The sequence below is a fragment of the Diadema setosum genome, unplaced genomic scaffold (genome assembly GCF_964275005.1).
Source record: "Diadema setosum unplaced genomic scaffold, eeDiaSeto1 scaffold_33, whole genome shotgun sequence".
NCBI classification, from domain to species: domain Eukaryota; kingdom Metazoa; phylum Echinodermata; class Echinoidea; order Diadematoida; family Diadematidae; genus Diadema; species Diadema setosum.
The window spans coordinates 208,768-221,731 of NW_027307659.1; the positions used below are offsets into that span (position 1 = coordinate 208,768).

Genomic DNA, 12,964 nt, shown 5'->3' on the forward strand with positions numbered 1-12,964 from the left:
ATTCGCCGCTCTGGATAGTGAAATTGTAGTTCATTATGTCGGTTGTATAGGATAATCACTCATAAATTTAATTGCAAAGTATAAAAACTTCGTAAACTATTTCTTTTTTCACAGTAGACCGAATACATGCAGTTGATACTGTAATGTTAACTGTGCAATGGAGTCTTATTTGGTAACCACGTGTGCATGAAACAGTGTTAACTTGATCGTCAACTTTGAGAGAACTTTTAATTCCGACAAGCACCCATTCAAACACACACAAACAAACACACACACACACACACACACAAACAAAACTATGCTCACACATAAACACAAAATACACACTCCACTCTTACTTACAAGCAGTCATAATCAATGTTGCTTTCTCTTTTTCTTTCTCTATCTTTCCCTCTTTGTCCTCTTCTTTTTCCTTCTCTAGGTCACCTTTTTTTTTCTGCATTCAGCCCCTTTCTTCATCATTAACTGAAATAGCCCTACGGGTAACCACTTTGTTGTTGTTGCTGTTGCTAAATGCATAAATTTAATGTAACATGAAAAACATAATTTGCATCACACTTGAATGTAGCCAATTCTATTAGGTCACACAAAGATACTAAAGACTCAATGATGAGATATTGGTACGATGTATACCTGAACGCATGATACATTTTATTCGGAACACTTCCATGTACAAGGTTCTCATAATTATTGTACAAAACATTTACATCAAGTCATAACTACAATCAATCAAACTGTAAGCATGCATCAAAATTTCATTTCATTCATTTTCTTTAAATCTAATTCCCAATAATAATGCAAGTATACTGTCCAACACATTCATTTCCGTAGTTTGTACAAAACCAAGAATGTACAAAGAAAAAATATAGGATGGCACATACATGTACGTACAATTACTCAATGAAAATTTCATAATGCTGTATCACAACAAAGTGGTTCAATGTAAATCACGTCTACGGCCAATTTCATTAAGGTATACTGATTGAAAAAAAAAAGAAGAAGAAAATCACATAAATATACCATTTATTTGTGCAGCATAGTAATGGCATGGCAAGAAGGTGAACAATTCTACACTGTTCATAATTCACATAGTATGTACAATCTTATAATTATCAATCTACAATAGTGCAATTTCATATACATACTGTACATATAGGTATATCATTATCCAGACTATTCACAAGGTACACTGGTGGAGTTACATAGGTCCATATTCAGAATGTGTCAGTATGCACATTTTTGCAATGATTATGGGCAATTGCATATAAATATGTATTCTGTAGCATTCTCCCCCACACTATTTTCAATGCAATTTGAGTCTCGTAACTTCACAATAAGTTTCGGGTTTTCATAAACGGTACCTTAAAAAGAATGGACAGTATAAGAGTGCTTGTTATACAATACATCACAAAGGGTGCAACTACAGAGACAGTATGTACATTGTAGTATTCTCCCCACACCATTCACTAGTGAAATGTGCTGTAAGTTGGGGGGATTTGCATTTGCTACATACATGGTAATCCCCCCCCCCCCTTCCAAAAAAAAAAAAGTCTCATTCTTTCAACACTATTTACAAGGTAGTCTATGAATCACAAGACTTGTGAGAAATTCTTCATTTTATATACATGTACTTCAAATTGTACCAGTTCATTCATAACTTAAAACAGTAACTTACAGAGTAAGCTTTCTTCTCAAACTTCCAGAGTAATATGATCAAATTTTGCATTTTCTGTAACTCAATTAATGTAGACTTCTCCCGACACTTCATGAGGTAATCTGAGATAAAATTGTGTAAATTTGTCAGAAGTTCCAGCTGCATTTCGTCTGCTTGAGAAATATGCATAAGTATGAATGTTTAATGGTGCAGTAACATGTACAATGGGTGGCATTCTCCACACACTTCATGAGATAATCTGACTTGTAAATCAGTGCAGAGTTCTGCATTTGCTGCACTTCAGGATTGTATCAGTATTCATGGTAATACACAAGCATTACAATTACATGTACAAAATATAGCATTCTTCCAGCACTCTACAAGATAATCTGACCTGTTAATTGCTGAAATGGTCGGCATTTTTCAGAGTTCAGAAATGTTTTAGTAACGGTCTGCATGTTAATCTGCAATGGCACAATTACATTCCATAAGCAGCATTCTCCAGAGACAATTGAGAAGGTTCTCTGATCTGTACAGTGATAAATGTTTTAAAAATTTCACACTTCACATATGTATTAGTATGCATGTCAATTCGCAAATAAAGCAATTATATGATAAAATGTAGAATTATTTTCACAGTAATCTCAGAATAAAATCTGTAAATTGCTGAGACATGCATTTTTCATACTTCACCTGCATACTTCTATATACATTGGCAAAGGATGCAATTACAAACAGAGAAGTAGCATTTTTCAAACAGTATTCACAAGGTCATCTGAACTGTAAATTGGTGACAATTTTTGATTTTTTTTTGTGTTAAATGCATTAAATCCATGGAAATTCACAATTGGTCCAATAGCATGTTAGCATGTAGCATTTTCCTCACACTCCCCGATGTAATTTGACTTTCAGATTTTTAAGAATGTCTGCATTTTTATGCTTCACAAGTGAATTAGTATGCATGTTAAGTCACAAATGGTGCAGCAACAGGTACAAATGGAGCATTCTCAACGTTTCCATGGTAATCAACCTGTAAATTGGTGAGAAATTCTGCACTTCCTTGACTTCACAAAGGTGTTAGTATGCATGTTTAGTCACAAATGGTGCAGTAACATGTAAGAATGAAGCATTCTCCTCACACTTCACAAGTTAATCTGACCTGTAAACTAATGAGAAGTTCTGCAGTGTCTATTATACTTCACAAAAGTATTAGTATGCAGGTTAAGTCACAAAATGATGGTACAATTACATGTACAAACGTAGCATTCTCCTCACACTTGACAAGGTAATCTGACCTGTAAACTGGTGAGAAATATTCATTTGTTTCATAGTTGTGCGTGTATTAGTATGCATGTTGTTAAGTCACAAAATGGTGCAGCAACAGGTACAAATGTAGCATTCTCCTCACACTTTACAAGGTACTCTGACCTGCAAATTGGTGAGAAATTCTGCATTTCTATGCTTCACAGTTGTATGTGTATTAGTATGCATGTTAAGTCACAAAATGGTGCAGAAACAGGTACAAATGTAGCATTCTCCTCACACTTTACAAGGTAATCTGACCTGCAATTGGTGAGAAATTCTGCATTTCTGTGCTTCACAGTTGTATGTGTATTAGTATGCATGTTAAGTCACAAAATGGTGCAGCAACAGGTACAAATGTAGCATTCTCCTCACAAGGTACTAGTAATCTGACCTGTAAATTGGTGAGAGCTTCTCAATTCTGTGTGCTTCAGATATAAATGCATTACTATACATGTTAACTCACAAATGGTGCAGTAACACGTACTGTTATATGCATGTTAATCTACAATGGTACAATTACAGTGTACAAAAAGAGCATTCTCAGGCATTCCACACCTTACAAGGTAATTTGACCTGTGAATTGGTGATAATTCCTGCATTTTTATGCTTCACAGATGAATTAGCACAAGCATGTCAATTTCAAAAATCGTGAAATTGCATAGGTGTACATGTAGCAATTTCCCTGCACTTCAAGATGTAACCTGACCTGTAAATTGGTCAGAAGTTCAGCATTTCCTTGACTTCACAAATACAACTGTATATGAGTATGCATGTTTAGTCACAAATGGTGCAGTAACATATAAAAATGAAGCATTCTCCTCATGCTTCACAAGGTACGTAATCTGACCTGCAAATTGGTGAGAAATGATGCATTTTGTGTGCTTCAGAAATATGCATTAGTATGCATGTTAAATCACAAATGGTGCAATACCGAATAACATGTACAAACGTAGCATTCTCCTCAAACTTCAGGAAGTTATCTGACCTGTCAAGTGCATGGTGAAATGTTCTGCAATGTGCAATGCCACATTTGACATAGTATATCAGTGTGCAAGTAAATCAAAATCACATTGTCAAGAATGACAACAAAATTTTACCTGGAAGTGAAGGTCAAATATAATAGAAAAGGCCAGGCACTGAGTCTTGCTGCACATAAACCCTGTAAAAGACAAAAAACAAAACAAAACAAAACAAAACAAATGATATTAATTACTTACAATAGTGACGTCTTCTATTTTTCAATGAAAGTAAAACCAAGATTACCAAACATTGTTACAACAGTTTAATCTATTTTCGATATGTGTTGTACCATAAATGGATTAATTCTTTATAGCCAAATTGTTATTTTCCATTTGTAATGTTTCCCTTCTCTGAACAGGAATAGATTAAATCTTTCAAGTACATGTGATTACAATTACTCATGTGGGAGATTCTGGTAGAATTCCACCACATCTTGTTGAGCAATGACAGGGTAGTTGCCAGTGCAAAGACTTAACAAGTCTTGATATTTGCCTAAGGCAAGTTTGGGCCTTTCTCTGTACAGTTTAGTGGGCATGTCATTGTTTGGATTGCGGTGACTCTTTGATCGCAAGCACACACTGCTGCCAAGTTCTAGGGTGACAAAATTCTTGTCAACATGTGAAGTCTTAAACATCATGACTGGAGGCAAATCTTCATTTTTGGCAACTCTGATTTGTTTGATCTTTTTCCAGTCAAGGGGCATCCCATTGCTTGTTTTCCTACACTTTAGGATCGAGAGATTTTGGCCATAAGACCTCCAATCCAATTTGTCGTTCGTTCTCACATGTCTAACTCTGTAAGGCTCTGGCTCTTGCCGAGCCTCTGCGATGGCAGAATGCAGCTGGCTGGGGTGAAACACTTCTTCTTTACGAGAAAGGCACTTTTCGATTGTTGCATGGATGCTGTCCCCCTCATTTTGGCCATGGTTGGACTCAAAGAAGTGGATTGTTACTGATTCAACACAAGTGGATTCGGACAGAAACTTGTGACACATTGCAGCCACGATTGAATTTTTATTTTGTCCAACACAACCATCGCAGAACAGATCAACTGTTCTTTTACCTTGCTGATCCATGTTCTGTAAGAAATCAAACAAGTAGGTGGAAACCTCACATGCACCACGCTTGGTGATTGTTTCATTCGATAGGTAGCAGTGCCCCTCATGACTTGCCAAATCATAGATAGTGAAATTGTAACACGCAAGGCGTCTCTTGTAGAAGAGTTCCCCCCTATTTGATTTAGGCAAATAGATGTTTTGCTGTAAGTCGAATACTGCTGCACCATGAGTGGGATCACTCTGGGAACGGTTCTTACTTTCCTCTTTCAGTTTCCTAACTTCAGCAATTTCTGATCTGTGAACCAAATACTCATCTTTGATTTTAGCTCTCTCGGCTTCAGACATCTGTCTATACGACTCACAAATTCCACACTTGTCTTTTTTGGGTCGATGGAATTTTAGATTTTGCTCTCGCATGACAGTTCTGTACAAAGAATACGAAGCACAACCTGGGTTCTCTTTGCAGAACATACGGTACATTTTCCGTTTTGTTAGATCTCCACTCAAGTACTCACATGTAGATGAGGATCGACAATAGTGGGATTCAACTCGTGGGAATTTGGATAGGTGTTCTAAGATCTTTTGTCGCTTTTCAGGTTCAGGCTTTTGATTGCCGCCCCGCTTTTCTCTTCCAAGCACACCTGTTACAGGATTTTTCTTGTTCAAGACTGTGCGAATTTGCTTTTCTGTGATACCAAGTGTGTTCATGAACATGAGCCTGCAAACTTTCACAGTCTGGCCGCGACTGGACTGATGGGGAAGAGTGTATGTCATTTTCCTCTTTTTGCGGCCCTTAGGATGGGGGACAACATGACAAGTAACATGTCTGGCTAGCCATTCTCGCTGAAGGGTCAGACTTTTCAATGCATAGTAATCTTGCCTGATAGACACTCTGTCGTTTTCACTGAGGCAGTCACAGCCAAAACCTTTATGGTAACGTGTCGTATCACATCTTTGATATTTCACATATTTTCTGCCCTCTACAAATTTTCCTGACTTTTCAGAGTTGTAGGCTTCCCCACTGTTACGCTTTTCTTTGACGATTCTGTTTTTAGATTTCACTTCTTTAACTACTGGAGGAGATCTATCAGACAGAGTACTGATATCTGTACCTACAGATTCTTCCACAGGAAAATCTTCTGGTTTCTCACTGTCGTCAGCATCCATTCCCTCGACAATCTCCAAGGGCATTTCAGTTTCCAAATCTGCAATGAAAAGAGAGTGAATGGAATACATACTATGAACATCAGACATTACTTCTAATGTTTCTTTTGTATTTTGATAAGGTCCTGCAAAAAGGATTAAATCAGTCAAAGCTGGTGAAAAACTGATAACCAATTTATGTGAAACTGTGTTGAAATTATGAACAACCTGTAGAAAATATGTAACAGTGACGATAAGATAATTACTGGCAATAATTACAAACTTAATCAAGACCAAGGCTACATTGTGCAATGAATAATGAACAAGAAATTCACCAATAATTCCCACTCTTTTCTCTACAAGAAACATGATACTTACACGTTTGTCCGTATTTCTTTTTTTTTTTTTTTTTTTTTTTTACTGTCGTTCAGTTAGTGCAATAGATATAATTTAGTGCAATAGATATATTGTATATTTATCTCGAGATGAATACCTACAAGACTAGAGGGCAGTAGAGAACATATACTGCATTTGTATTTACTTCTATTACACTTAACAAATATTTTTCTACTACCTTCTTGTGTCATGCTATCATCAGAATCGATGGACATAGGTTCTTCAATGTCTGACAGCGACATCACTGTCTCAAGATCGAGAAAGTCGCTATCATCCAGCAAGATTGGGTATTCGTTGCAGTCTGAAATAAGGAAATTAAAGGATGTGGAGGGATAAGTCCGCTTTTAAATTAAAATCGCATCCACATAATGTGGGGAAAACAAATATTTAATTGATGAAACTGCTAAATTGGGCTGAATTGTTGTTACATCATTAATTGGATATCTCTTACTACTACTGTTTGCATGAGATTGCTGCAGCAAACTTTGGGTATAAGCATGAAGAGAAAAACAATTTATCACATCCTTAAACTATTGATATTGGAAATTAAGCTTTTGATCATAGTTACCCTCAGTTGTTAGAGATGTATGCAGAAGATGAGCTGATGCAGACGTACACTCAGGCGCTGTTACTGCTGCTACTGCCTGAAGCAATACTGCTGATGTTCCTGGGACTGCAGGTGCAAAATAACATGAATAATACGTACATACATATAATGCTCACATTCTTTGAAAAGATATGTAAAGTCTTTTCACATGGAAATATGACAACTGAAAAAAAAAAATGGAATGCTTTAATTTCCATCCTTTACTAGTTAAACAGTCTACTACTTTTAGTAGCATCCAAGTCTAACACTTTCAAAAGTACAAAGCGATGACAATTAACATAGATCTGCAATTGGATACTAAATTGTATGATCACTGATTAGGTCCACATTGTAACCATTAGATTCAAAATATCAAAACATGGATCCCGTTAAGTGGCATCAATATTCCCATCATGAGCTACACAGACAGTAAGTGAACAAATTAAATGAAACATGTAATGAACCAAAACTTAACGTGAACTACATTGTATACAAAGATTACCTTGGGCAGAAAGAGAAATATCATCATCGCGATTCTCATCGGTTGTCCAAAGATGCTCTGCTACTGCTTTCTCTGCTGGCAGCTGAGCTGCTGATGTTTCTGGAGCTGCAGCTGCAAAATAACACGTTTAATACACACATATAATGCTCACATGCTTTGAATAGATATGTAAAGTCTTTTCACATGGAAATATGACAACTGAAAAAAAAATGGAATGCTTTAATTTCCATCCTTTACTAGTTAAACAGTCTACTACTTTTAGTAGCATCCAGGTCTAAAACTTTCAAAAGTACAAAGCGATGACAATCAACATCTGCATTGGATACTAAATTGTATGATCACTGATTAGGTCCACATTGTAACCATTAGATTCAAGATATCAAAACATGGATCCCCGTTAAGTGGCATCAATATTCCAATCATGAGCTACACAGACAGTAAGTGAACAAACTTAATGAAACATGTAATGATCCAAAACTTAACAGGAACTACATTGTATACTAAGTCACCTCGGGCAGAAAGAGAAATGTCATCATCATCGCGATTCTCATCGGTTGTAAGAAGATGCTCTGCTACTGCTTTCTCTGCTGGTAGCTGAGCTGCTGATGTTTCTGGAGCTGCAGCTGGAAAATAACATACATAATACATATAATGCTCACATGCTTTGAATAGATATGTTTAAAGTCTTTTTACTTGGATATATACAACTGATAAAAATTGGAATGCTTTAATTCTATCCTTTACTAGTTGAATTGTTTCCAAAATTGCTTCAAATCAATCCTAGCACTGTCAAAAATATGAAGCGATGACATTCAACATCTGCCTTGGATACTACACTGTACGTATGATCACTGATGAGGTCCACATTGTAACCATTAGATTCAAGATATCTGAATCCCTGTCAAGTGGCATCAATATTCCAATCATGAGCTACACAGACAGTAAGTGAACAAACTTAATGAAACATGTAATGATCCAAAACTTCACAGGAACTACATTGTATACTAAGTCACCTTGGGCAGAAAGAGAAATGTCATCATCATCGCGATTCTCATCGGTTGTCCGAAGATGCTCTGCTACTGCTTTCTCTGCTGGTAGCTGAGCTGCTGATGTTTCTGGAGCTGCAGCTGCAAAATAACACGTTTGATACATAGATCTACATATAATGCTCACATGCCTTAATATGTAAAGTCTTTTCACATGGAAATATGACAACTGAAAAAAAGAAATGGAATGCTTTAATTTCCATCCTTTACTAGTTAAACAGTCTACTACTTTTAGTAGCATCCAGGTCTAAAACTTTCAAAAGTACAAAGCGATGACAATCAACATCTGCATTGGATACTAAATTGTATGATCACTGATTAGGTCCACATTGTAACCATTAGATTCAAGATATCAAAGCAGGGATCCCCGTTAAGTGGCATCAATATTCCAATCATGAGTTACACAGACAGTAAGTGAACAAACTAAATGAAACATGCAATGATCCAAAACTTAACAGGAACTACATTGTATACTAAGATTACCTTGGGCAGAAAGAGAAATGTCATCATCATCGCGATTCTCATCGGTGGTCCGAAGATGCTCTGCTACTGCTTTCTCTGCTGGTAGCTGAGCTGCTGATGTTTCTGGAGCTGCAGCTGCAAAATAACATACATAATACATATATACATACAAACAAATTCAATGTTAATAGAGATATATGAAGGTCTGTATCTACAGGAAAACTGAGATGAAACATTTCTAAATACACTTATTGGTCTAGAATAAATCAGTAACAATGTATTAAAATTACCTATGGCAGAGAGGGGAATATCTTCATCATCACTATCGTCTACGTCATCATCTGACATCTTTTGTCCGTCAACAGGAACACTGAAGATTTGCATCACCCTCCCTTTCCACCAACCATGCTTGCCTTTCATGTGTACCAAGGAACCTCTTTTGAGAAGGGTGCGTTGTGCATGGTAGAGGTCTGTTGAGCTTACTAGATTCACAGAACCGTCCTTCTTCCATTTTACCAGAACATCTATGTTTAAGGTGGTTTGAAACACAGAAAAAACATGTATGGGCAATTTGACTGAAAACATTTGACAGTTGTGTCGTACACTATGTAATAAAACAATATCAATACCCTTGGTTTGATAGAATTTGAAAATTGGTATTCCTTATTTTCAGGCATACTTTAAGAAAAAAACAATAACGTGAAATTGCTCATAGATCATAAACTGTAGCTTCTGCACTTGAAAAAAAAAATGACATACATTGTCTTGAACTGAAAATTCATATTAAATTCTGCAAATCTCTCCTGTAGAGCATAGCATTTCAGATTCTGTTGATTTGAGCTTCTACACATTGGGGTTGGCACATGTATTTTTTTTTTCATATTCTTTTAATAGAGTAATGTCTTTTAACATGATGAATACAAAACAACTGAAATTTTTGGAATGCTTCAATTTCTATACTTTACTAGTAAGTTTGCCTACTACTCTTAGTAGCATTCAATTCTAAAATTTTCAAAAGTACAAAGCGATGACAATCAACATCTGCATTGGATACTAAATTGTATGATCACTGATTAGGTCCACATTGTAACCATTAGATTCAAGATATCAAAACATGGATCCCCGTTAAGTGGCATCAATATTCCCATCATGAGCTACACAGACAGTAAGTGAACAAATTAAATGAAACATGTAATGAACCAAAACTTACCATGAACTACATTGTATACTAAGATTACCTTGGGCAGAAAGAGAAATGTCATCATCATCGCGATTCTCATCGGTGGTCCGAAGATGCTCTGTTACTGCTTTCTCTGCTGGTAGCTGAGCTGCTGATGTTTCTGGAGCTGCAGCTGCAAAATAACACATTTAATACACACATATAATGCTCACATGCTTTGAATAGATATGTAAAGTCTTTTCACATGGAAATATGACAACTGAAAAAAAAAAAGTGGAATGCTTTGATTTCTAACCTTTACTAGTTAAACAGTCTAATACTTTTAGTAGCATCCAGGTCTAAAACTTTCAAAAGTACAAAGCGATGACAATTAACATCTGCATTACATACTAAACTGTATGATCACTGATGTGGTCCACATTGTAACCATTAGATTCAAGATATCTGAATCCCTGTCAAGTGGCATCAATATTCCAATCATGAGCTACACGGACGGTAAGTGAACAAACTTAATGAAACATGTAATGATCCAAAACTTAACAGGAACTACATTGTATACTAAGTCACCTTGGGCAGAAAGAGAAATATCATCATCGCGATTCTCATCGGTTGTCCTAAGATGCTCTGTTACTGCTTTCTCTGCTGGTAGCTGAGCTGTTGATGTTTCTGGAGCTGCAGCTGGAAAATAACATGTATAATACATATAATGCTCACATACTTTGAATAGATATGTTTAAAGTCTTTTTACTTGGATATATACAAGTGATAAAAATTGGAATGCTTTAATTCTATCCTTTACTAGTTGAATTGTTTCCAAAATTGCTTCAAATAAATCCTAGCACTGTCAAAAATATGAAGCGATGACATTCAACATCTGCCTTGGATACTACACTGTACGTATGATCACTGATGAGGTCCACATTGTAACCATTAGATTCAAGATATCGGAATCCCTGTGAAGTGGCATCAATATTCCAATCATGAGCTACACAGACAGTAAGTGAACAAACTTAATGAAACATGTAATGATCCAAAACTTAACAGGAACTACATTGTATACTAAGATTACCTTGGGCAGAAAGAGAAATGTCATCATCATCGCAATTCTCATCGGTTGTCCGAAGATGCTCTGCTACTGCTTTCTCTGCTGGTAGCTGAGCTGCTGATGTTTCTGGAGCTGCAGCTGCAAAATAACATACATAATACATATATACATACAAACAAATTCAATGTTAATAGAGATATATGAAGGTCTGTATCTACAGGAAAACTGAGATGAAACATTTCTAAATACACTTATTGGTCTAGAATAAATCAGTAACAATGTATTAAAATTACCTATGGCAGAGAGGGGAATATCTTCATCATCACTATCGTCTACGTCATCATCTGACATCTTTTGTCCGTCAACAGGAACACTGAAGATTTGCATCACCCTCCCTTTCCACCAACCATGCTTGCCTTTCATGTGTACCAAGGAACCTCTTTTGAGAAGGGTGCGTTGTGCATGGTAGAGGTCTGTTGAGCTTACTAGATTCACAGAACCGTCCTTTTTCCATTTTACGAGGACATCCATGTCTACCGTGGTTCAAAACAAACACAAAAAACATGTATGGGCAATTTGAATGAAAACATTTGACAGTTGTGTAGTACACTATGTGAAAAATTATTACACATACCTTCAGGTTTTTATGAAATATGAAAGAGAATATTTCTTATTTACAGGCAATCAATTACACTTTCTTTATCTGAGACAAAATGAAAATAGGGCATACAAGTACCTATGTGAACTGCAAATTGCCATCAAAGTCTGCTGATTTGTATAGAGCACAGTAATTCAACTGCTATCAGTTTGAAATTTTACACCTTGGGTTGGCAAAGGTAAAACAATGACAGTGTCAAACAATGACAGTGTCTAGACATTCTTTGCATAGAAACGTAATGTTTTTGTTTTTTTCATGTGGAAACATAACATTCTTCGTGTAGAAGTGGTCACATTTCTCTCTTTTTCTAGTTACAGCATGTACATGTATATCTTATTCTACATGTACTTTGAGTAACGTTCAATTCTGATATTTCTGTGAGTATGAAACAAGTACAGGAAAACCATAATTGAAAATCCATCATGAGTATTCTCAGGCATGTTTTAGTGGGAAGTGTTTGTTCAACATTACCTGTCCTCAGCAAGTTAATATCTACCTAAGATGTTTGACAGTGTCAAATTCACATTACATTTAAGGCATTAAATGTTTGTTTTAAAACAGATATATCTGTCCAGTGACATTTACAAGTATTTCAATCATTGTTAGTTGCAATGACAGTAGCAGATGACCAATTCCATTCATCTACATACTATGTCAACTGAGAAATAATGTTTGTGAATACACTTTATGATCCACAATTAATCAGTTGTTACTTATCTAAACCTACCGCAGGCAGAAGGGAAAATATCCTCATGCACATCCTCTCTGCAGTTGTACACAGAGGTCTTGTTGCTGCACTTGTGATGCAGAAGCACAGCTTGCTGCTGTGAATTAAACAGTCAGGCTCTGCTACTGATGCTTCAAGGTGCTGCTGATGTTTCTGAGAAGCCAAATACCAGTCGTACAAGAG

The 12,964-nt window shown here is 36.2% G+C and overlaps 2 protein-coding genes across 2 annotated transcripts; both read right to left on the minus strand.

Moving 5' to 3' along the window:
* Positions 1-4,052: 4,052 nt before the first annotated feature.
* Positions 4,053-11,927, minus strand: LOC140245789 (uncharacterized). Its single transcript, XM_072325307.1, has 12 exons — positions 11,690-11,927; positions 11,421-11,534; positions 10,919-11,029; positions 10,410-10,523; positions 9,193-9,306; positions 8,677-8,790; positions 8,173-8,286; positions 7,664-7,774; positions 7,144-7,248; positions 6,754-6,876; positions 6,153-6,241; positions 4,053-4,118 (listed from the first exon to the last, which is right to left on the minus strand). Exons 1-12 carry the CDS (start codon positions 11,925-11,927, stop codon positions 4,053-4,055), a joined length of 1,413 nt encoding a protein of 470 aa, XP_072181408.1.
* LOC140245793 (uncharacterized) lies at positions 4,374-5,810 on the minus strand. The gene has a single exon (XM_072325308.1). The coding sequence runs from the start codon at positions 5,808-5,810 to the stop codon at positions 4,374-4,376; it is 1,437 nt and encodes a 478-aa protein (XP_072181409.1).
* Positions 11,928-12,964: the final 1,037 nt, after the last annotated feature.